Source organism: Erpetoichthys calabaricus, chromosome 18 (genome assembly GCF_900747795.2).
Source record: "Erpetoichthys calabaricus chromosome 18, fErpCal1.3, whole genome shotgun sequence".
NCBI lineage: Eukaryota > Metazoa > Chordata > Cladistia > Polypteriformes > Polypteridae > Erpetoichthys > Erpetoichthys calabaricus.
In genome coordinates, this window is record NC_041411.2 from 73,391,923 (window position 1) to 73,417,267 (window position 25,345).

At 43.2% G+C, this 25,345-nt stretch overlaps 1 protein-coding gene across 3 annotated transcripts in view; it reads right to left on the reverse strand.

The window, feature by feature from the left end:
* The window catches only part of slc38a3a (solute carrier family 38 member 3a), a 121,982-nt gene that overhangs the window by 21,048 nt on the left and 75,589 nt on the right, over window positions 1-25,345 (reverse strand). For all 3 annotated transcript variants that reach the window (XM_028824104.2, XM_028824105.2, XM_051921485.1), the window contains 8 exons: window positions 23,137-23,229; window positions 20,913-20,994; window positions 15,945-16,027; window positions 10,583-10,641; window positions 7,650-7,811; window positions 7,224-7,303; window positions 5,889-5,989; window positions 1,450-1,574 (listed from right to left, as the gene is read on the reverse strand). In XM_028824104.2, the coding sequence (XP_028679937.1) occupies window positions 1,450-1,574; window positions 5,889-5,989; window positions 7,224-7,303; window positions 7,650-7,811; window positions 10,583-10,641; window positions 15,945-16,027; window positions 20,913-20,994; window positions 23,137-23,229 (785 nt within the window). The remainder of the gene's footprint in view (window positions 1-1,449; window positions 1,575-5,888; window positions 5,990-7,223; window positions 7,304-7,649; window positions 7,812-10,582; window positions 10,642-15,944; window positions 16,028-20,912; window positions 20,995-23,136; window positions 23,230-25,345) is intronic.

The window sequence follows — 25,345 nt, forward strand, 5'->3', positions numbered from 1 at the left end:
GGAGAGAGATGACCAGAGTAGTTCTTTTCAATTACTTCACATCTTTACATTTCAATTTTGTTTCTGACAATTTCAATAGTTTCTAGGACCCCGAGCTTTTTACAGCACGGGCTTACACTGCTAGTTGAATATAAAGATGCAATGGGAACAATAAGCAGCTACGTCCCTATCGCGTTCCTGGTAATACATTTAATTTTACAATATATTTTTTTTATTTTTATTTTAATTAAATGTAGCTAAATGCCATTTTACCTATAGCAATTTATTGCAACAAATATTAATAATATAATACTAGCACTTCTTCTATGTTTTTAGGTGACTATAACTCTTTTAAATTTGCATGTAATCTACATAACACATATGTAATCATGAAAAAAATTCCACCACCATTTTCGACCTCCCTAAGTGCAAAAATATCATTACAAATCGAGATAAATGATTGTGTATCGATATTATCAATTCATTATGATGAGAAACAAAGAGCTATGATATTTGGGAAATATCGCACAACTGGAAGTGACCTTTTCCTTTGTCTCAGTATACAAGAAAGTTGAGGGGAGCGCAATCCCGATTTTTTAAATTTGTAATAAATTTCATAAAATTCTGAAAGTCCTGGTTTCTCTTTGTCACTATGGGGTATTGAATGTTGCTTGATGAGGGAAAAAATAAATTTAAATGATTTTAGCAAAAAATAGGAAGGGGTCTGAATACGTTCTGAAGGCATTGTATTTATGAATATGGATGTAGTACTAGGGTGTTGTACCGTGTTAGCCATTATGAATGTAGAGAAAAGCCAAGCAAAATGACACCTTTTATTGGCTAACTAGAAAGATTACAATATGCAAGCTTTCGAGGCAACTCAGGCCCCTTCTTCATCTTGCCTGAAGAAGGGGCCTGAGTTGCCTCGAAAGCTTGCATATTGTAATCTTTCTAGTTAGCCAATAAAAGGTGTCATTTTGCTTGGCTTTTCTCTGAATATGGATGGAAAACTACAGCACTCAGAGACCCCCATTTAGATATAGAAACAATTTCTAAACCATCACACAGACAACAAACAGGTGCTGACTTTGAACTTAGAGCATCGGACTGGTTAAGCAGCACTGCTACCCACTGCCCCTTTGGAAAATGTATCTTCTCAAAAACATTTGCACCCCCTCTCCTTAATGAGGATCATGGAGTGTTGGGTGCCAGCCAGATGACAGCCTTGGACACACACAGACCCAGTTAGTCTAAAATACAAATCCCAAACCAATACAAGGAGAACTTCTAAATTCCACACAGATGATGATCTCTTGATGGACTGACACTCGGGAGACTCAGCAGATCAAAGATTCAGCAGTGCCAACCATTGGGCCACCCTGCTTCCCAGAGCAGTGCAATGAAATAACAAAGCAAGATGCCAATGTCCTCAATAAATCAAACACTTCAGCATACGTTGAGGTCACTCACCGGGAAAAGGACGATAGGGACAGTGAGGGTGACGGCGGTGAGCACAGCCAGTCGGACGCAGAGGATAAGCGTGTCAAAGGGGTCGATCTTGCTGTAGGTGTGAAGCAGCTCTGCTCCGACTTTATCTGCAGGACAAAACCAAAAACAAGAGTCAGGAGGCGTGCGCCTATTTCTACTTCGCTCCCCAGCCGAGCAACATCAGAACCAGAATCCCCGTACCCTTCTAATCAGTTAGCACAGTTGGCTCCAATCTGTGGGGCACCACGAGATATTCCAATATTAGACATCTTTTGCAACTGTAACAAATCCAAAAATAATTCAAAATATATAGAAATAATAATATCACCATTATCATAACAATGTCCAACCCTTTTTCTAAGTTAACTGTTCATTTTATTCAAAATAAATGATGTGCCCCTTACGAGACGGAACAGTATCATTCTGAGAAGTCAGGCGACAAGCATAGATCTGTAAGAATCACGTGAGTATAACAGGCTTGGTCCATTTGTGATACATGAACTAGTCAGGGCCAATCAACGTGCAGAAAAGAAGTCACATGGTCGAAATTAGTGTTTTCTGATTGGCGTCTTGTACTCGTATATGAATCGCTGTGTCTGCGTTCGAATTTATTGAAGATCAAACCCCATCCGTACGGTGTTGTGATCAAAACAGTTTGTAAAAGATGTTGTCCTTCTCCTCCTAAACATGGACAAGTTTTAATGAGCACGCCAGGACGGAAAATGAAGAGGGTGCACCACAAACGAGTGGCGGGCGTGGGAAGAAGCGGAAGTGTGTTTAAATGTAAAAAGTATATAAATTACAACGTACGAAAACATCAACAAATATTTCCTTTGGAGCGGTCGGTCGTCATAGTCAACTAATTTTTCAACCATAGGGTGCACCTCGGAGAAGAACTGATGAAAAACCATTCTAAACATTTGTGATAATTCACGTTTAATTAACTAACCAACTGTGCCCTGCAACCGTCAGGTGTGTATTATAGAACTGTAAACTATACTATGGTTTAAATTGGGGTGCCGTGAACAGAAAACGTTTGGGAAACGCTAAGTTAGCAGTTTGGGCTACGTGAACAATTACTTCTTTCACCTTCCCCTTTTCCTTATCCAGTCAAGATAACAGACCATATGATGGACAGCGAGATACTTTAATCACCAAGAATGAATTCTCTTGGTCAGAGTTGCTGCTCAATTGTTGTTTTAAAGGAATCCACCACCCAAAAATGATATTTTATTTCCACATTATACTGTGTATTCATCATTTGGATGACATCATTCTGTGTCGAATCACCTAAGGGGGTTTTCTTCTGGCGACATGTCACTGGACAGGTAACGTCAGTTGATAACGCATCAGGACATTTAAGAACGTACGGTCTTCGGGTCAGTAAAACTCTGTTCTTTACCCCAAAAGATATTTGAAAGTCCTGTTTCAAAAGGTTGCCCTGTAGATATTTTCAGGATATATACTTCACCCAACATGAACTAAAATTCACTTTGGGGTTATATTCATTGGCATTAATTTAACATTCTTTCCTCAACACTTCCTTGGACTAGCTGGAATACCACGCCGTTACTCAGATTAGCCGGACGCATACACACTTTGAAACTCTTTGTCTTCTATTGGATCTATAATCTCTTTAACAGCCATAATTATATTTTTATTCATCTTATGGGAAGCCTTCGCAGCTAAACGAGAAGTACATACAGTAGACCTTACACACACTAATGTTGAATGATTACACGGATGTCCTCCACCTTACCATACATACGAAGAACCAGCATTTGTTCAGTCCCCACATACTCGGCAGGTGGTCTCCAGGTTACGATTTCGAGATAGCGTTTGTTAATCTTCGTCACCTGGAAGACCCTTTCTCTGCTGATTCACTCTTGTCTTGGAGAGAGACCCCCGCTTATCACATACCCAAAGTCAGGCCACAGAACGTGGCTTTTATGTAAATCCCATTAACCTAGAGGTGTTACAGATTAACAGGGCTTTCAAAAGTGCTCTTCAACATGGGACAAAAGCAAACACATTCTTCTGTAGGTTTACATAAACCTTTGGTGACCTTTCCACTGACACACAACAACATTTTTTTTTATTTTTCTCCACCAAAAACTCTATCAGGATCTGAAGGCTTTTTTAAACTTTTGAAGACCACCCTGTACTGTCAGTTTTTTGTTTTTTTGCATTTCCCCATTTGTGTCATGATGCTTGTGAAATGCGACCAGCCAGTACACTCACCACACATGACCTCTCTTCTGGTCAAGATGCAAAAATCCATTTAAGAGGGGGGCAACCCCAGGACTAGGTACCAACGCACATCACCCCCACTCATTGACCCTGAGCCATTCTAGTTTATGGAGGGTCTTCAGAACATTATGGGACCACAAGGGAACACATTCAAACTGTTCTCCAATGAAGGAACTATGGTTAATAATAATAATAATAATAATAATAATAATTCTTGACATTTACATTGTGCTTTTCTCACTACTCAAATCACTTCAGTGAATGGGGAGCCACTTGAACCGCCACTAATGTGCAGCATCCACCTGGATGCTGTGATGGCAGCCATTTTGGTGGCTGTTCTCTCACCACACATGAGCTCTCTGCTGGTCAAGGTTATGGAGAGACAAAAATCCATTTAATAAAGAAGGGGGCAACCCCAGGACTGGGTACCATCTCACATCACCCCCACTCATTGACCCTGAGCCATTCTAGTTTATGGAGGGTCTTCAGAACACTACGGGACCACAAGGGTGCTCCCAGATGAAGGAACTATTGGTTAATAATAATAATAAGAAGAAGAAGAATAATTATTATCATTTACATTGCGCTTTTCTCACTACTCAATTCACTTCAGTGAGTGGTGAGCCACTTGAACCACCATTAATGTGCAGCACCCACCTGGATGATGTGATGGCAGCCATTGTTGCGCCAGTACATTCACTACACATGAGCTGTTAGGTGCTGATGTGGTGACAGAGTTAGCAAATTAGAGACAGGGGATAATTAGAGGGCCGGAATGACTAGGCCATGGTGGTCAATTTAGGCTGGACATTGGGATACCCCCTACTCTTTACAAAGGACGCCCAGGGATCTTTTATGACCATAGAGAGTCAGGACCTCACTTTTATGGCACATGTGAAGGACGGCGCCATTTTTACAGCACAGTGTCCCCGTCACTGCACTGGGGCATTGAGATTCACATACAGACCACAGGGTAAGCGCCCCCTGCTGGCCTCACCCACATCTCTTCCAGCAGTAACCCCAGCTTTTCCTAGATGGTCTCACATCCAAGTACTGGCTGGGCTTGAACCTGTTTAGGTTCAGGTGGATGAACCAATTCTGCAGATCATGTGTTACCACTCTGAAGTAGCCATGTTCCAAAATGGTGCAGTATTAGGCAATCAGCTCACCAAACCAAAAGTATCTTCCACAATCCGATAAAAAAAATTGACACAAGCACAAGAAATGATTCAGCAAGGACAACTTAGCTAAACAGTAACCTGCCAATTTAGAGTTTCTAACACAATGCTAATTTCCTCTTGGGATTAATAAAGTTTCTATCTATCTATCTATCTATCTATCTATCTATCTATCTATCTATCTATCTATCTATCTATCTATCTATCTATCTATCTATCTATCTATCTATCTATCTATCTATCTATCTATCTATCTATCTAAAGGTTACCAATTGTAGGAACTAAGACGGCGCTACTTTTTGCACCCTGCTAAAATGACACCTAACCATCATGTCCACAAACTCCTTCTTTCTAAGCACTTCTGCCATTTTCAGCATTGTGCGTGCATTTCCCATAAGCCCTTCAATGCCTGCCTTCCGGATGTTAAACCCTGCATTCAAGATCCAGTTGTGTTTTTAAACATTAACTCTTAAACATCTGTCATGCACCTTATCTGGGACTTTATTCTGCTGTCTCCTATAAAAAGGGTTGAGATAATAATAATTCTTGACATTTATATAGCGCTTTTCTCACTACTCAAAGCGCTTCAGTGAGTGGGGGGCAACTTCAGCCACCGCTAATGTGTGGCATCCACCTGGATGATGTGACGGCAGCCGTTTTTTGCACCAGTGTGCTCACCACATATTAGCTAGAGGTGACAGAGACAGCCAATTAGAGACTGGGGACAATTAGGGGGCCAGAAGGTCTAGGCCATGGTGGGCAATTTAGCCAGGAAATTGGGATAAACCCTAAACCCTTTATAAAGGATACCCAGGGATCTTTTATGACCATGTCCCTCAGGTCCTGCCACATGCCCAGGAGGTGGTCTCTTTCCATCTTTCCATTATAAAGGCTTTCCAGCTGGAATGCCAACTGACCCGCGTCCTCCATGAGTCAGAGATCTGCCTACGGTAATAACTGTCATGATCAACATGGTTTAGGTGAGCCACTTACCGTAAAATGTAAGGTATCCAAAAAGAGCTGCAAGGAAGTACATTACGTACATCACTGTGATGGAAATGTTGGACACATGCTGCATCTTCTTCTTGGAGGGGCTGGAATATGAAAGAAAGAAAGAAAGAAAGAAAGAAAGAAAGAAAGAAAGAAAGAAAGAAAGAATCAATTGAAAATTCATGGCCATGCGGTATGATTTGTACTGTTGGGCTGAAATGTGGCTACAGTATTGTTCCCTAAACAAGGATGATGATGATGATGATGATTTGGTCTCTTATAACCCTGAGTGAGTTGCGTCTCCTGACAGTTCTCCTGTTGTACAACTACACCAACAACAGCTTTGCACGCTGTCACACACGCATGTCAGTGGGTCCTCTTTGGAGGTATGTAATACCACTCTGGGACGAGAGGGGGCACTGGCGCTAATCAGGTCCTCTTCCATTCCCTCCACAATGCCGCGAAGAGGCCCACTGAGGGCAAGTGACTCCGCCCCTTCCGGCCCCCCACCTCTAAGTCACGTGGGGTGGCCGAAAGGAGGTGTCACTCGGTGAGCAGAGCGCACCACAGGATTGTGACTGCAGGAAGGAACCTTTTCAGAAAGCCTGGCGACTCTTTACTTTGCTCATTTTTGATTTCTGCTTCTCTCCCCAGCTCGCTGGTTTTGCTTTAAATTTATTTTTGATTAAATGAGGGGATGAACGCCCCCTGTGGCGTTCCCCCCAAAACATTTTTCATTTGGACTTGTCATTTCTCAGTCGACCAACACATCTAAATCACCTTGAGACTGCAGTCACTGCTATCAAAACTGAACCCCAACTGCATATATACTACCGCTCAAAGGTTTACAGTCACCCAGATATGTTCATATTCTTGATAGAAATGGACACTTTTTATTATCAAGATAATATTAAACTGATTAAAAAATATAGCCAAGGCACTACTCGTGTTTCTATTGGTTATTACTGCTCAAAACGACTGCTGTTTATTATTCACATATGGCCACAAAGCTCCATTTTTGTCAGCCTTTCCTTCAGTGCCCTAACTGGTCATTTTAAACGCTAATTGGTTATTAGAGAAACCTTCATAATTGCATTATCACTGTTGAAACCTGTCATTCCATTCAGTTGGATTGTAAGGTCCTGGCATTCCTAAAGTGCAGTTCTGGTTTCAAAATTGGACAAAAGTGAAAACAACTTTCTCAAGAAACATGTCTGCCCTGTCAGACTGACAAAAAACTGAAGATTTCATACATGGAGCGCTGTTCATTAATAGTGAGGGGTCTTAATTCTCTCTGATCAGTTCTGAATTGCTCAAGCACACGTATGCCATACTTACTTGCGAAGCTCAGTGTAGATGGGCAGGACCTCTGGGTGGCAGACGAAAGCAAAGGCCAGGATGGGAACTGTGTAAGCCGTCTGCAAAGAGAAAGACCATCAGCCACGAAGCAGAAGAGCAACCTCAAAGCAAGCAGCTGGCTGTCCCCACCGTCACTACCCCGGGAACACGCTGCTCAGTTGTTCAGGCTTTTCTAATTCAAGAGTGATGGCAAAGCAGTTCTGTAAAATTACCCAGAGTGCTTTGTTCTGTTTCTTTGCTGAGCACACTCTCGTGTCATGGAGGAACAACTTAAAATGGCGTCTACAACAGTGGCTGGCTGGGGTTTGTTTGTCATTTCACATTGAATTACAGAGTCACTTGTTCTTGCATGAAATGAAGCCAATCTGAAAAGAAGCAGAGAACGTCCCACCGCAAGTGGGTTACCTGTGAGTTAAGGGTGAACATACGAGGGCCGCAGCTCAACTCCTCCTCATCCTCGGCGTGGCTGCTCTTTGAATCCACAAGCATACTGGTGTTGAGTATGTCCGAACTGTTGAAGTGAAATTCTTGAAAAGGGCAGGGGACCTGAAACTTTTTGTAGATCACCTGAGGAAGAAGCAGGTCAGTTTACAGTTCTGCAAAAATATTATGGTGAAAGGTGAAATTAATATGAGAATTCTACTGAAATATGCAAATATAACAAGAAGAACAACCAGAAACATCAATATCCACTAACTGGTAACGCATACGGGTTAATTCAAGTTATTCAAAACATGACCAACATACCCTGTAAATGCGGATATAATAAAGTAATTAAATTATTATTTTACAATGTCTATGGTTGGATGGCCCACGTGCTTTAACTCCCTGACTGAGTCGATGTCACATTAGATCATAAGAAAGCAAACCCGTTCAGTCCATCAAACCCGTTGTTTAGCTAATAGTGGGGTCACCTGATATGTGTGATGGACGGCCGGCAGCTCAACCCGGCTGACACACCCAGGACGCTAGATGGTGACTTCCCTGCAGCATAGTGGTGCCCTGGCTTCCCGCAGGGTACCATGGGATATGGAGTTCGGCTTCACAGCCCTGCTGGGTACCGTGGGTGCCGCTGCAGGGAGACACAGGGATTTCTGTTTCCCATATAGCCTGAAAGTACTTCCAAGTCAAGGGGACAGAAGTACTTCTGGGCTGAAGAACAATACAACTCTCCATTTGACCCAGTCAAGGACTATATAAAGGACTGGTGGAGACTCAGCAAGTGAGCCGGAATTGGGAAGGAGTGTGACAGAGCTTGCTGGGAGGAGAGGAGGAAAAGTATTGTGTTGATTAGTGTGTGTATTGTGGATGTGGTGCTTTGGAGGCACTATAGCGAAGAAAAAGATTAAAAATCTTCTTGGTGCTTTTAAACCTGCTTCCAGAGTAACTGTCTATTGGGTTTCACGGAGTAACAGCGCCCCCAAGTGTCCACAATACTAATGTATCAAGTCACCTGATATGTTAATGTATCAAATGGGGTCACCTGATATGCTAATATATCAAGTGGAGGTCACCTGATATACTAATATATCAAGTCACCTGATATGCTAATGTATCAAGTCACCTGATATGCTAATGTATCAAGTCACCTGATATGCTAATATGCTAATATATCAAGTGGGGGTCACCTGATATGCTAATGTATCAAGTGGGGGGGGGTCACCTGATATGTTAATATATCAAGTGGAGGTCACCTGATATGCTAATGTTTCAAGTCATCTGATGTGCTAAAGTATCAAGAGGGGCTCTCCTGATATGCTAATGTATCAAGTCACCTGATATGCTAATGTATCAAGTCACCTGATATGCTAATGTATCAAGTGGGGTCACCTGATATGCTTATGTATCGGGTCACCTGATATGCTAATGTATCAAGTGGGGTCACCTGATATGCTAATAAATCAAGTGGGGGGGTCACCTGATATGCTAATGTATCAAGGGGGGGTCACCTGATATGCTAATATATCAAGTGGAGGTCACCTGATATGCTAATGTATCAAGTCACTTGATATGCTAATGTATCAAGTGGGGGGGAGGGTCAACTGATATGCTAATATATCAAGTGGAGGTCACCTGATATGCTAATGTATCATGTCACCTGATATGCTAATGTATCAAGTGGGGTCACCTGATATGCTAATGGAGGGAGAGAGAGAGAGAGATGTTGGGAATATTCACCGATACAGAGCACTGCCACACCCACCACACAGTGAGCCAACCCAGGATCACAAATTAGGACCTGAGTGCAGTTGTGCAACGGGTGACACCTGAGCACCACAGTACTTTGAAAGGAATGGAACAGCGTGAGGCTTTTTTACGGTGGCTGAAGGGCCAATCCTGCCGCCAACCCCCACGTTTTCTCTGCAAGTTGGAGGATATGCTAATGAGGTTGCAAGAAAATATTTAAAAATTAAAAAAAAACATTAAGCAATGTATTGAATAGGAAGTGAATGTCAATATTATAAAAAGTTGGGGTCACGAAAAAGCTCAGATTTCAAAATGGGGTCACAAACCAAACAAGCATGGGAACATCAGAGCCAAGTTGTCCCATCATGTCATTCAGATTTTTCTATAAGGTTGTCAAGGTTCCTATTTCAACTCCAGATTCCCAAAACTCCTGGTGTAAAGAAATGCTTCCTGGCATCAGTCCTAAATGTACTTCCCCATAATGTCCACTGCTCAAGACTAAACGGGTTGAATTGTGTAACTGTGTCACAGCAGCACAGACTGAAGTCCCAGGATGCACTGGGCTGCTCTCCTCTGCACATCTTCACATGCCGCTATGTCTTTCTTGTAGATTGGTACCCAGAACTGCACTCAGTACTCCAGAGGTGGCCTCACTAGTGTGTTATAAAGTCTCAGCAAAACATCCCCTGATTTATATTCAACAGTTTTTACGATATAAACTAACATTTTATTTACATTTGGTACAATTTGACAAACAAGAGGAGTCCATTCAGTCCATCAAGCCAGTCGGTTTAGCTAATAGCTAAGATTCTCGCCTGTGTGAAAATCGCATCAGAAATCAGCAAGGCGGCCAAACTGAAATTGGACTCAGTGAGGGCTTCTTTGGGTTTTCAAGCCTGTATAGTGCTGTGCCCCTCCACTGGCCTCTGCTTAATGTGCATAAAACATGCCGACTGTACATCTTGCATTGGGTGGCTCATCCAAGTTTGGACACTGATGACCTTAGTTAACTTTGGCCAGGCTATTTTTATGTTATGCAACATTATACTCCTGCTCCGCAGTATTTTCTGGGATCCATAACACAGAGAACAGGCCTTTCCTGTTGCCCCCCCCCCCCCCCCCCCCAGATAGAAGTCACCCAGCAGACTTACAGCAATGAGAAAGAAAACCATGCAGCTGATGGAGAAGCCACTGGTGTATCCGAGGTAACCTGTGAGAAACAAAGAGAAGCAAAGAGTTAAGAAGCAACATGAGGCAGGTCTTCCGCCATTTTGTTTCATTTAAAAAATTGAATACAGACAGAGGCCTATGGTAAAACGAGCCACCAGCAGTACTGTATGTGGTGCTGTAGAGAAAGTGAAGGTGCCATGTTCACCCCTGTCTCTGCGTTTACAGAAAAGGCCCACTTAAGGCTAGGTCACATCACATGGCTTTTCCAGCGATTGTCAGTCAGTCTTAGTGAGTCGGGGACAGTCAGTGGCAAGCTGCAAGTACTCCTGGGTTCTAAATAAAAATGGTGGCTCCGCTTCGATACAGGAAGCCAGAGTTGGGTGGAAGTGAATGAAGTTTGCCTGGAGGAAAGGAAGGAGAGAAGGAAAAGGAGACTAAAGAGTGGTATTGTGTTTGCTTTGTGTCTTTTCAACACCTTTGTAGAAGGAATTTAAAGACTAAACCTTTTATTTAAAATTGTGTCCGTTCAATTGTGCCACTTTCTTCATGTCGTCATCTGTCTTGAATCGACGACCACCCAGGTGTTTTTTTTAGTGGTCCAAAAAGGTGGAAATCACACACATAGTGCCAAATCTGGCGAATAAGGAGGATGTGGCAATACCTCAAACTTCAGTTTCTCCAGGCAGGCCTTGGTGTTCTTAGCAGTGTGTGGGCAGCAAAAGGACTCCTTGAGACAGCAGTCCTGGCCGCTTGGACAGAATAGCACGCTTCACGGTGGTCTCCAGCAAGTCACAGTAACTTGTACTAGTGACTGTAGTACCCCTTTGCATGCAGTGTTCGACAATAACTCGGGTGCACGAATGGTGGCGAGGACAAGACAAAGCCTTTTATTCTGCTAGCACTTCCAGGCTGGTGGCGCCAGTGCATTGAGAAGGGTGGAGACTCCATTGAGAAATGACATGATCAGCTTTGTGAAAGTTTGTTCCATTTTCTAATAAATCCCATTTTCTAACTTTAGCTTGACTCCCCATCGTAATTACCCACCACTCCAGGGGTTGGCTCTGTGCTCTAATGACTCTTGTCTCCCTCCCTCCCACTAAAGACCAGATGATTGACAGCTGTAACATCTCTGACATCATTTCTGGTGTCTGTCCACCTGGACCCGCCTCTTCCTGCCAGAAGGACATATGGCTGGAAGGTTGTCCATTTTGTGGAACTCCCATCTGAAAAGACATTCTTTGCAATTATTGCTTCTTTTTACTTTCTTGTATACAAAGTATAGGGAAAGTATTGAAATCGTCCAAAAATTCAATGTCGAGATTTTGATGAATGTTGAAGTTTTAGACCTCCCTGACTTTCTCGTATACTAAGTATAGGAAAAGTATTGGAATCGTCCAAAAATTCGATTTTGAGATTTTGATGAATCTCGATGTTTTAGACCTTCCTGACTTTCTCGTATACGAAGTGTAGGGAAAGTATTGGAATCGTCCAAAAATTTGATTTCGAGATTTTGATGAATCTCGATGTTTTAGACCTCCCTGACTTTCTCATATACGAAGTATAGGGAAAGTATTGGAATCATCCAAAAATTCGATTTCGAGATTTTGATGAATCTTAATATTTTAGACCTCCTTGAGTCTGAAAATACCATTTTTGGAGTTATATCTGTGTGTCTGTCTGTATGCGTGTGTGTGTGTGTGTGTGTGTATGTAAACATAATAACTTGAGTATGCTTTCACTTTGGTCAACCAAATTTTGCATACAAGTATTAGGTACAAAACGTATATTTCTATCAACTTTTAGGCTATTTCCACTGGAATTGGTACTTTACCTTTTATTCATGCAGCTGCTGAGTCAGATTTATTCAACTTTACTTTTATAATAATTGTTCAGTATATTATTAATCTGATTTGATTTGTTGTTGATGGTTCTTTAATGTACATGATATAAAAATACAATCATTGTCTTGCGGTTTAGTCCTCAAATATCCATCCCCATATCTGAGTATATGAGAAAGTCGAGGGGAGACCACTCACAATTTGTATTTGCTATTTAATTATACAGGGTCATCGGGTGGTGCCCCAGCTCTTTATCGTGGTCTGCCTAATCTCTTATAATATTCTATATATATATATATATACTTTCTTCTTCTCTTGAGCGTCTGTAAAGTTTCCAGTTTCCCCATGGGGACAATTACAGGAAATCTCTTCTAGGTTAGTCACTTAGGGTGACACATTTCAAACAGCCTAAACTCGCAGATTGAGATTTGCTGCTTGGACCAATGAACCACAAACCAGAAATTCAAGTTCTGCCCAGCAGGGCTGCTTTGATTGTGAAATGAAGGAAATCTTTTCCAGCAGCTTCCATCCCTTCTTTTTTTGTAACCGGCTTGTTTCACTGTAAGGTCAGAGGGAGCCTGAGGCCTTCACAGCAGCACCGAGAATCCAAGGGCTGGCAGTCAGCAGCATCCTGCAGGCGACCTCCACAAATAAAAGATTATTTTGCCTTCATTCCTGATAGCACGCAGTGGTGTCTTCATTTTATTAATTAAAATCTGCCCCATAATGCCAGGAAAGGGGTCACAGCACAGGCAGAGATGCTGCATGTCTACTGTTTGGCTCATTTGCATTTGGTGGCGACGTCTAGATAGTGGACTACGGCAATCTGAGAAACGGGATTTACTTCAACGTGAAGTTTCTGGCTTATTATTTAAAGACGAGTTCTCAGTCTGCTTGCCCACCTTTCGACGAGGGTGCAAGGATATCTGAAGCCTGGCACCAAATGCCAATGTGCCAACAACTGGAGGATGACTTCGTCCATCAGAAGAAAGCCACCTAATCCTATCAATTATGGAGAATCCACTGCATCCACTAAACAGGATCATCTCCAGACAGAGGAGCAGCTTCAGCGACAGACTGCTGTCACCGTCCTGCTCCACTGACAGACTGAGGAGATCGTTCCTCCCCCAAACTATACGACTCTTCAATTCCACCGGGGGGGTAAACGTTAACATTATTCAAAGTTATTGTCTGTTATACCTGCATTGTTATCACTCTTTAATTTAATATTGTTTTGTTTGTATCAGTATGCTGCTGCAGGAGTATGTGAATTTCCCCTTGGGATTAATAAAGTATCTATCTATCTAATCAGCATGCTGCTGCACTGAGGTTAGTAGGCCAGTGGAGTTCATGTTCATAGTTTACTGCTGTGTGCCCACAATGAATTCCACCCAGAAGAACCTATCAGCCAGTCATGTGGCAGCAGAATCCTGCAGATACAGGACAGGAGATTCAGTTAATGTTCACATCAAAGCCTAGAATGGGGAACAAATGGGATCTCAGTGCTGTCGACCGTGGCACGTCACACAAGAATTTCTGTGACCGATGACCTCCTGGGATTTTCACGCGCACCAATCTCTAGAGCTTACTTAGAATGGTGCGTAAAACAAACAATGTCCAGTGAGCAGCAGATGTGTTTGAGGGAGGTCAGTGGAGAATGGCCAGACTGGTTCTGTAACTCAGATAACCCCACTGTACAACTGCGGAGAACAGAACAGCAATGCGTTGACCCTTGAGATGGATGGGCTACAAACATCAGAAGACCACGTCATGTGCCGCTCCTATCAGCCAAGAACAGAAAGCTGAGACTGCAGTGGGCACAGGCTGACCGAAACTGGACAGTTAAACACTGCAACAACGTAGCCTGGTCTGATGAATCTCGATTTCTGTTGAGGCTCACTGATGGTAGGGTCAGAATTTGGTGCCAACACCACAAATCCATGCACCCAACTTGCCTTGTGCCAACAGTCCAGGGTGATGCTGGTGGTGTAATGGTGTACTTGGAATATTTTCTCGGCATACTTTGGGTCCGTTCATTCTAAAGAATAATCACTTGAATGCCACGGCCTATTGTTGGTGACCATGAGCAGCTCTTCATGGCCACAAAAAATGAAGATGAGCCTCTTCTTTGATATATCATAATTAATCTGCTTGAAGCAGACAGAGAGATACATCTAGGCCGCAATATGGAGAATCATCATGCCAGATTAAAGAGTCATCATCTCATTACTTCTGACAAATGTCCATATGGTCACATCGATGAAGAAGACACGCCAGGTGCAACCATTTATCTTGCGATTTACCCATCTTCTAATGGCTATGACAATGCACCACGTGACAGAGCTGACGGCGTCTCAAACTTGTCTCATGAACATGTCATTGTTGTTCAGTGTTCTTCAGTGGCCTTTGCGGTCACCGGATCCGAATCCAATGGAACATCTCTGGGCTGTGGTGGAACGGGAGATTCACAGCATGTATGAGGAGCTGACCAGTCTGCAGAAATTGTTGACATGGAGCAGAATCTCAAAGGAACATCACATGGAATCCATGGCATGAAGAATCGGGGCTGTTATGAGAACAAAATGAGGTCCTACTCAGTATTTGGAGAATCGTCCAGAGAATTTGCTGAGTGAGTGCACATAAAAGAGGAATACGTCAGTTCCGCTCATGCAGCCGTCAGTATCAGAGGTTGATAAGAAGCCTTTAAGACCCTTGAATCTGCTGATATGAACTGCCATGGTCCTGCACGTTTGCCCGAATAAAGGAAATTGAAAAGTGACTGATCTATTCATTTACTCCACATTTGAAAGGAGGATCTTCATCTATAAATTCTAAAAACACTCCATGTTTTGATTCCTTTAGTTTTACTATAGCCCACCAATCTGTATGTCATTCAGCTAACATCTACTATTTTAACAATCAGGCTTGTGTTTCCTAACGATTCTCTACTGGCCAATGTTTATTTTTTTAATATCATCATGTCAGTTTGATTAAACAACTCCATGTCATTATGTCTTTGATATCTTTCCAAACACTACACAAGTCATCACTGTAAATGAGAAGTGACACTTAACTGAATCATCTGCTTATATAAAAAAGAATCCCCGGCCCATTTGTTTTCGTAAGCCCCCTTGTCCACGTCACGGTCACAAAAAAACCAAAGTCTGTCCCAGTAGCACTGAATGCAAGACCTGAACCAACCCTGGATAGGTTACCTGTCCATCACAGGGCACACTCATGGACACACTTGTCACAAAAATGTATGTGTGTCATCAAGAAAGAAAGCCACAAGAATATGAGGAGCACACGCCAAAGCCACAGAGGGTGGCCGGACTGGGAATTGAACCTGAGCTTTTGGACTTTAGAGGCAGTAGCTCCGACTACTGTGCCACCATGCCACCCAAACAAACAAAAAAACATTACAGGCAGTAAATGTGCAGACTAAGGTGTGAAAATGCTCCAGTGGTTGGTGTGACAGTGAATCAAAATGTCTGAATGTTCTTACCCAACTGCTTCATGAGGGCCAGTGGGAGGATGATACACACCGAGACCATCACCACCAGGTAATTTCCGTTCAGGTACCACTCACTGTGGAGACAGGAAACCAAAAGTCATGAAAATAGAAGGCCGATAATAAAAATTAATTTATAATATAATACAATATACAGTATGTGTATGTGTTCACCCTAAGACTGAATGGTGCCCTGCCCAATGATTGCTGGGACAGGCTCCAGTTGCACCATGACCCTGCTCTGGATAAGCAGGTTATCAAAATGGATGGATGTATAATATAATATAATATAATATAATATAATATAATATAATATAATATAATATAATATACCCGAAGTAGGTCAAACAGGTTTAAGAAACCACCTTAATTAAAGGACAATAAAAGAATAAGTGTCTGTACGTCTGTCTGTGTGTCTGTCTGGTTGCTATGTCTCTGTCATTCTAAAAGACGGCACATCACAAACATTTTTAGTAATAAAATCGTAGCCTTTTTCATTCCAACAGATGGTGTTTTTACGAATTCCATACCAAATAGCATTTAATCGAGACATACACATGGTGTGATCATTTTCATATGTTAGTGCTGAGGTCTACATTGATTACTTCGATTGAAGACTGTCTCAGACGGGTAGCACAGCTAGTTAAAGGATAAGTGTCTGTGTGTCTGTGTATCTTTGCGTCCTCACGGTTGCTATGCCTCTGTCATTTAAACAGATGGCTCATCACAAACATCTGTAGTAATAAAATGCATTGTGTCTGCCATTCCAACAGATGGTGCATCACAAACATTAACACTGCTTTCACCAATTCCATATCAAATAGCATATAACACAGACATATACAGTGCATGGAGTTTGCATGTTCTCCCCGTGTCTTCGTGGGTTTCCTCCCGGTATTCCGGTTTCCTCCCACAGTCCAAAGACATGCAAGTTAGGTGCATTGGCGATCCTAAATTGTTCATAGTGTGGGCTTGGTGTGTGTGTGTGTGTGCCCTGCAGTGGGCTGGCACCCTGCCCGGGGTTTGTTTCCTGCCTTGCGCCCTGTGTTGGCTGGGATTGGCTCCAGCAGACCCCCGTGACCCTGTAGTTAGGATATAGCGGGTTGGATAATGGATGGATGGATATAAAGTGCATGGGAAACTAGAAAATGCTGAGGTTTATATTGATTAGTTACATTTCAGCCTGTCTTAGGCGGGAAGCACAGCTACTTACAGAATAAGTGTCTCTATGTCTGTGTATTTTTCTGTCCTTCTGGCAAATGACACATCACAAACATTTGCAGTAATAACATACATTGCATTTGTCATTCCAACAGATGGCACATCACAAACATTAACACTGCCTTTACCAATCCAATCCAATGGATTAAACATCAGCTTTAAAATGACTTGCATCTGCTTTGGAATATGAATCCACTAACAGGCTATCAGACATTACAGCAATGGTCAACAAGACTGGAGATACAAGGTGGAGAAAAGAACAGAAAGCTAGTGTCCTAATGGATCTGGTCAGAGCAGCAAGCGTCATCAAGATGCACTGCAGACCATGGAGAGGTTGGCATCATGCACTGCTAGTACGCTGCTGCACCCACCTCATGACAAAGCACGTGGATTGGGACCTGATTGCAGAGGGTGACACCACAGCACCACACTGGAACAGTGTGAGGTTTCTTACGGTGGCTGGAGTGACAATGCTGCCACCAACCCTCAGGTTTTCCCTGCAGGTTAGAGGGCCTACATGCAGGGCTGGATGCAGATTAACGTCATACCCAGGACAGAGCAATTGCAGGTTAAGGGCTTTGCTCAAGGGCCCTACGGAGTAGAGTCACTTCTGGCGTTTTACGGGATTCGATATCCCTAGCCTCAGAGCCACCACTCCGCCTTGGGGAGGCAATGGAATTCAGGATCAGAATGAAGTGATGAGTAAGGCCTCCATTCGGTCCACACAGGCTCATTCACTTGGAGGTACGGTTGCACCTCAGTCTGCCAACGTTTGCAGATCAGTAGGTTGGGAAGGGGATTCAATGTGTCTCTGTAAGTACAAGAGCATAAGACTGTGAGTCTGGGGATTGAGTTAGAACGGTATGGCTGGAGCTGGGGTTTGGAAGAGCGGACAGCAGGCAATCCCTGGAAGGACATACTGAAAACCTGACAGATGAATCGTAAAAGGGGTTACAATGGCTGTCTGGTAGCTGGTATGGAAAAAGGACTCTGGAGTGTAGCAGGACCTAAGACCAGCACTGGGCAGCACTGTCTGACTGACTATGAGTCTTTGAAACCTTGAAATAGGAAAAGAACAGTATTGGCTCCTCGAGAGATAGTTAAGTCCGGACTGAAGTGAAAGAGATCCAAGTTTCCTATCGATTGTGGCCTGTGTTAAGCTGATCACAGATAAATATAAAATATGCCACTTTACACTCAACTTTTCTCACTCTACCTAAGACAGCTCCTCACACAGCTCTATCCCGTTTCCAGACTGGTAGCCTACACCCAGACGATGCTAAGAGGCAGAGAGGATGGCAGACTAATCTGCGGCATTGCGGTGTGAATTTTCAAGAATAAATGAGGTCACTTTTTCCACTCGCCTCTTAAAGCTCTCCATGGAAACTTCAAGAACAACTAGTTTGAGGTATCACATGGTCACACTGCTGGTTAAACTGGGCTGGAATGATAAGCCAGTCACAGGGAGACGAGTCACGTTTTATAGGAGTTGGCATAGAAGAGTAAGCAGTGGTGGGTGTCTCCCGAAAACTTGCGAAAGTGCCCGTAATTAGCTTTTCAATGACAAAGTATTGCCACCACAGTCCAGATGAGATTCCGCATGGCAAGAAATGCGCCCATCCCCTATACTGACTGACCAATAGCAATTGGCAGAGGGGGGCACCTCCCATGATCTGCCTTGACAAGGTTATTTGCCAAAGTCAGAGAGGAAAAAAACAAAAGTGATGTCACAGTCCTAAACTATTTTGTATTGTGCTTTTCATGATAAGCTGGCTCTGTATTTGTTGTGACAGGGCACTGACCAAGCAAGGTGGTGCCAAGGTTAAATGGGGCAGAAGACAGAGAGAATTGGTATGGGACACACTCGTGTTACGTGATTATGTTGGTCAGCAGCCATTTGAGGATTGTCTAACTGCAAAAAAGAGAGTTCTGCAGTCAACAGTACCAGGATAAGCATGACGGCACTCCATTGTTAAACAGGACACCCGGGATGTAGAAGGGGAGCACTATATGGAAGTAGTGGGACTCATGAGAGAGTTTAGAGAGTAAACAACACTTGTGTCAACAAGTATGGCTGGCACTTTAGGGACACAAACAGACCCGGAGTTACCATAGGGAGCTCTGCGAAGAAGACCACAGGAGTTTCTGGTCTTCTGTGATGTCCCATACCTTGCAAACCCTGGCACACATTTAGACTCCTGGCATCTGGAGCCATACCCAAGAAGGTGAGTGGTGGGAGGAACTCCAGACACAGACAATAAGAATACAGCAAAAAATGAGTAAGCGTTTGATTTAAAGGGAGTACAAACATAAATTAAACCAAAAATCCATGTATGTCATCTACAAAAAACACAGTCCTGATGACCTTCTCAAAAAAACTAAAATCACGCAAATAGCCAAAAAATATATATATTTATTAAACCAAAGAGAAAAAAGGATTTCAAATGTTATATACAAAACAAAAGAGAGCACACAGCTCACCAAGAATGCCCCTCCAACCACAACTAGGGCTTTCTACACTTGCTCCCCTCGGGTAGACACCACTTCTAGGACAATCCCAGCAACCCAGTTGTCCCCACCAGTCCCTTTGCCACATTAATTCTTACCAATGACAGCTCGCTCTGTAGTGCCGGCCACGTGCCACACTCCTCACTCAAATGAATCCCCCTATGTTGCATGCACAATCTGAGACAGACACGCTTCTCTCCTCTCCCCTCTTCCTCCATTAAGCATCATCTTTATGTTTTTTCCCGGAACCCTTAATGCTCTTTCGGCGCTCCCTCATAAACTTTTGTTAATTTGGAGACACCTCCGACTCTTCTCAGCTCTAAGCCATCTGCTCACTGGAGCCTCAAACCCACACTTTGTCCTCCTGTCCCCAGTAAGTGTTCTTCTTATAACTATTTAAGCTATAAATCTTTATGTGTTTCCTCAGGACTATAACATGTGGCCTGACCCGTAACATCACCTTCCTCATCCTGAAAGTGGTTTTGGGAATTAATTACATCCTTAGTAGCTCCAAGACATCAAGGAAGCCCTTGGCTAGAGAGCCTTGGAGTTCGGAGTCGGGTGGTCAGTTGCACAAAAGCTCAAGCATGGAGGTGGCATGGGCAAGATACAGTAGAAAGTAGGAGAAGGCAAGTCTTTGGGAAATGAGTGGGAGAGACATCAGGCGCTTGAGACCCTGTGGGCAAGCAGATCATCGACCTGGATGGGCAGCAGGGTCACATTTCCAGTTGATTATTTTGTTGGTTTGTGTTTATCCCATCCCGGACTTTACTCTTCTACAATACGACTTAATAGTTTTGATAAAGAACTTTGTTTTGGAACATTTATTTTGCACAAGTGTGATAAAATAGAGCAGAGTGGTGGCTCTGAGGCTAAGGATCTGTGCTGGTATCCCAAAGAGATCCTACTCTGCTGGGCCCTTAACCTTCAATTGCTCCAGGGGCGCTGTACAATGGCTGACCCTGCGCTCTGACCCCAAGGAGTATGCGAAAACTAACAAATTCCTAATACAAGAAATTGTATAAGACGAAACAACGAAAAAAAAAAACAACAGAGGTGCACCCATTAGAAGGTACAGCACAGAACAATCCTTCCTGCGTCACACCTTTAGTGGGATTTACGGTTTCTGGATTAACGACAAAGGCAGACCACCTGCAATACCGGAGCAGCCACGATAATACCTGACAATCCTTGAACACATCACCCCACCAGACCAGACGGTTAAATACTCACTCAGAACTATCTTCAATGTGCAGGAAAGCCTGGATGACCAAAGGGAACTCATACTTGACAATGAACAAGTAACTGGACATGGCTGGGGGTAAAAAAAAAAAAAAGGGGACAGACGTCACTGGGCTGAGCATAGATACCTGTAAATAATATGGCTGTTGGCATGCAAAGTTAGGAAATCACAGACATGAATGTATGCAAAATGGTAACAGATGTATCTCTCTTATCCACAAAATGCTTCTTAATGCTCTGCTCCTCAAATAAATTCGACTGCAGCCGTTCATCTCACTTGAACCGGTAACAGCACAACTTTGTTCAAACTCTCACTCACTCGATCGCTTGCTTGATGGCTCACTTGCTTACGCCGCCGCTACCAAGAAAACACAGCACGAGACACGGCTCCGTCCTGTTCTGCCTTCCTGTTAGCATCAACTCATCGATCAAGGTGAACTGCATAGCACTCTGGGTAATCCTCTTTAAAGGTGTAGGCTCTCCAATTAAACACAGTTCACATAAACAATGACATTACCTTTAAGGCATTAATACGCCAACGTAAAAATCACATTTCCCGTTTCCTCTCGCATTCACGTTTTGTGTTTTATGATCTACAGGGAGATTCACTCGAAAGAGGCTCCGGATATTCTGTTGTAATTCCCGTTAGGATGAAGCAATCTGAACCAAAAAAAATACGCTCTACACCTTGAGGTATGTGTAATCGATTGCATTACATGCGATGCTGGAAGTGGTTTACGTTTTCTGCCAAACACATTTCGAGCCGACACTCTATGTTCCAGAGAGTATTGTCAAGCATCTCGGGGGCGAATAGCAGCAATTTCACATTGGATGTTTTCCTTCACATCTTCCATAGTGCGAGGCTTATTCCGATAGACTTTTCCTTTGCGCATACCCTAAAGGAAGAAGACTGGTGGTGTCAGATCCGGCGACCATGATGGCCAAAGCTCCTATTCCCGATGAAGAACTCAGTTTCTGCCTTGTTCCTTGCTGAAGTATGACACATTGCTCCATCTTGCTGGAAGTCACCTTATGTTACGTTATTCTGACATTGCTTAAACGAATTGGTGACCCAATAGGTTTGCACCATGAAGATGCACTGCTCAATACTGTACACCACCATTCTCATGAGAGGTCAAGTGACCGAGTGAAGGGGTACGGGCGGTATGCACTCAGAAGTTGCAAATGGAGGTTAAACGTCGCGGCGGCCATCCAGCACCAACCCCATCGCTCCGACGCAGGGGCATACCGGCTTGTTCGAAGCTCCATATACTGAGGAGCACATTGCACGTTATTTCGTTCAGATTCCGTTTGCGAGAGTTATTACAGAATATTCGGGCCTCTTTCGAGTTGAATCTCCCTGGATTTGCAAATCTTCACTAATTTTTACCATACCAATGTTATGGACGTAGAGTCCCAAAGCACTAAAGCCTTAAAAACACTTGGTTGGTTAGGGGGATTTCCTGTCAAACCCTGGCTAGATACAAGGGCAAAAACAGAACTTTATAAAATAAAAAGTTAATTCTCATAAAATGTTCTGCTACATTGTGAAGCTCCAAAGAGCACAAAAGGCATAAAGGAGCTGCTACAAACAGAAGTCAATCCAAGCAAACAAAGTCCCATCAGAGAGTCCAAGGCAAAGCATTATCTTAACTCACCCAACACTACTGAAAATGAACCACCAGGAATGGTGGAAGACCCTCCAGATTCATAAGGAGGAGGGCAGTCCCCATCGGTGATTGGCAGGTAGCCCCACCTCTTAGGGGACCACCTACAAAACACATGGAACATAGCACAGGCATAGAAAACAATGCAGACGGTGACACTAAAATACCTCAACGACTGAAAACTGAACAAAACAGACATCAAACAAGACTTTAAACCCTAGCTAGGGGAGGAACCTGGGCTGAGATAGAACAAACTGTAAAACAGCTTTCTCAAAATCCATACTGGAAGAAGAACTTGCTGGATGTTAGCCACTAATAAATCACATCTTTATTGTTCTTGCACAGCCTCTCCCATGTAATCAAACTTCTCCTTGATTTGATATTTGTGGTCTCCTTGATCATTTCTCACTTCAGGGAAAGCAGAAGAGTGCCACCTACTGGTCACAACAACCTTTTCAAAAATGACATTCACTGAAGCTGCACTGTGCTGGACCAGAGAAAAACGAACGGCAAGCACCTCAAGGTCCGTCAAAGTAGGTGTCACTTACCACCAATGTTCTGTAAGGTAATGGCAATGGCAGCAGCCAGTTTTCCTGCGGTGCCAAATGCTCTGAAGCCAAGTTGTTCGTAAGCTCGGATCCCTGTGAGTAAAATGAGAAAAAAAAATACAATTAGAACAAGAACTGCCTAACGTGTCCTCCTTTCTGCTGATGGCAGCTGACTCAGGATGTGTGGCCAGATGTTACCTAATCAGGTCTAACGAGGGAAGGTGGGCGTTAGAAGTTTTGGTTTTACTCAGGGATGTGTAGCTTTGTGTGTGAAGATTCCAGACTGTGAAGGCAAAGGTTTGCAGAGAGAGTGTCGACCTCGTCAATACGTTTACTTACATCGGCAGTGACACACATGTCTCTGGTGACTCTTCTTATGAAGTCAGTAGACGGACTGGGAGAGCATGGGGAGTCATGAGGTCGCTGAAAAGGGGTGTTTGGCGCTCCTGATAACTCTGTAAAAGGACAAAGGTCCAAGTCTTTAGAGTCCTGGTGCTCCCTGTCTTGCTATATGGTTGCGAGACATGGATGCTATCCAGTGACCTGAGATGAAGACTGGACTCCTTCAGTACTGTGTCTCTTCGGAGAATCCTTGGGTACCACTGGTTTGACTTTGTGTTGCTCATTGAGTCCTGAATGAGGCACATGACCTGCATTGTGAGGGACCGTCAATTGTCAATGTGGCACGATTCCCTGTGGGTGATCTGGCTCGCAGGACCATCATTGTTGAGGACCTCAGTGGCTGGACCAGGCCAAAGGGATGCCCACGTAACACCTGGCTGTGGCAGATAGATGGGTGGGACTGGACCGAGCGTCTGCCTGGGGAGTTGCCAACCAGGATCCCGAGCTATTTCTTTGTGTGGTGGGTGCGGCAACGCGCTATTCCATTGCATGCTCCCCAACCTCACCTGACCTGAAGGCAAAGGTGCATGCCAGTCTGTGTAAGTGACAGCCATTTACCTACCAGAAATGTAGAAAACCCAATAAGCATTAGGGTCCCTGGTGCCAACTACGGCACAAAGGCTGTGTTCTCCATAGAGTCCACACAAGCTCAGCATGATGCCATGAAACAATCAGGCCGAATTAATACCATAATTATACTAAACTAAGGCATCACTAATAACATTATGACGTCAAGTGGTGCCATAGCTATACACCGCCTTCAGAAAGTATTTGGACCCCTTCACCTTTTTCACATTCTGTGCTAAAATCATTTAAATTAATTGTTTCCCTCGTCCAATGACAGTCAACATCCCAGAATGACAAAAAGTGAGCTGAATTTTAGAAATTTGTGCAATTTGAGTGTGCCGACACTACACATGACACAAATGTTGTGTAGTTATTATCTATTTGGGGTCTGCACATCCTCCTAATGTGTATAAACATTTTTTTTAGAAACTTTTTGTTTCTTCTCATCTATCAAAGATGTGCAAAACCTGAGATGGAGGGTTATGGTCAGAGTGCATGGCATGTGCTGGACCGGTGTGGTGTTCCAGGTTAGATCCTGCTCTGCACCCAGAATTTAGAAAGTAGGTTCGAACAATTGATGGGTGGAGAGACCCATAGGAATGAAAAATCAAAAAAAAAGAGATCTCCTTAAATATTATTTTGGTTTCTCCTCGACAAAGAGATAACATGGAGACATTGTCTTTTGTCTCTTCACAGCCCTCGGATTTTCCCCCTGAAGTAAAAATACCCCAAAATTCTCACAAGGGTCTCGTCGTGAAATTCAGCGGAGATCTCAGCAAAGTCACACGATGAGCTCAGATCTTCCAAGTAGTGTCTTGACATTTTTTTTTTCCAACTTGAAAGTATTTGCACTGCATGCTCAGTAGTATATTGTAAAACGTATGGATGGTCATAATAAAACACTTTACTATGATTACAAAGCTGTAGTCCTTGCTTCTGAATGATACTATTAGTTGCACTAATTTATATTGCTGTTCACCGATTTGGTCAAACTCATTCTAGAAAAAAACAATCAGGAGTGATCTCCCCTTAGACTTTCTCGTATACTCAGATATGGGGATGGATATTTGTGGAGTAAACCGCAAGACAATGATTATATGTTTATATTATGGATTTTGCCCAAACGTTAATATAGATAAACAATGTTGGTGTAATAACCACATGCCAAATTTCATCCATCTGTCTCATTGCATTTTTGAATTATCGTGTTAACACACACACACACACACACACACACACA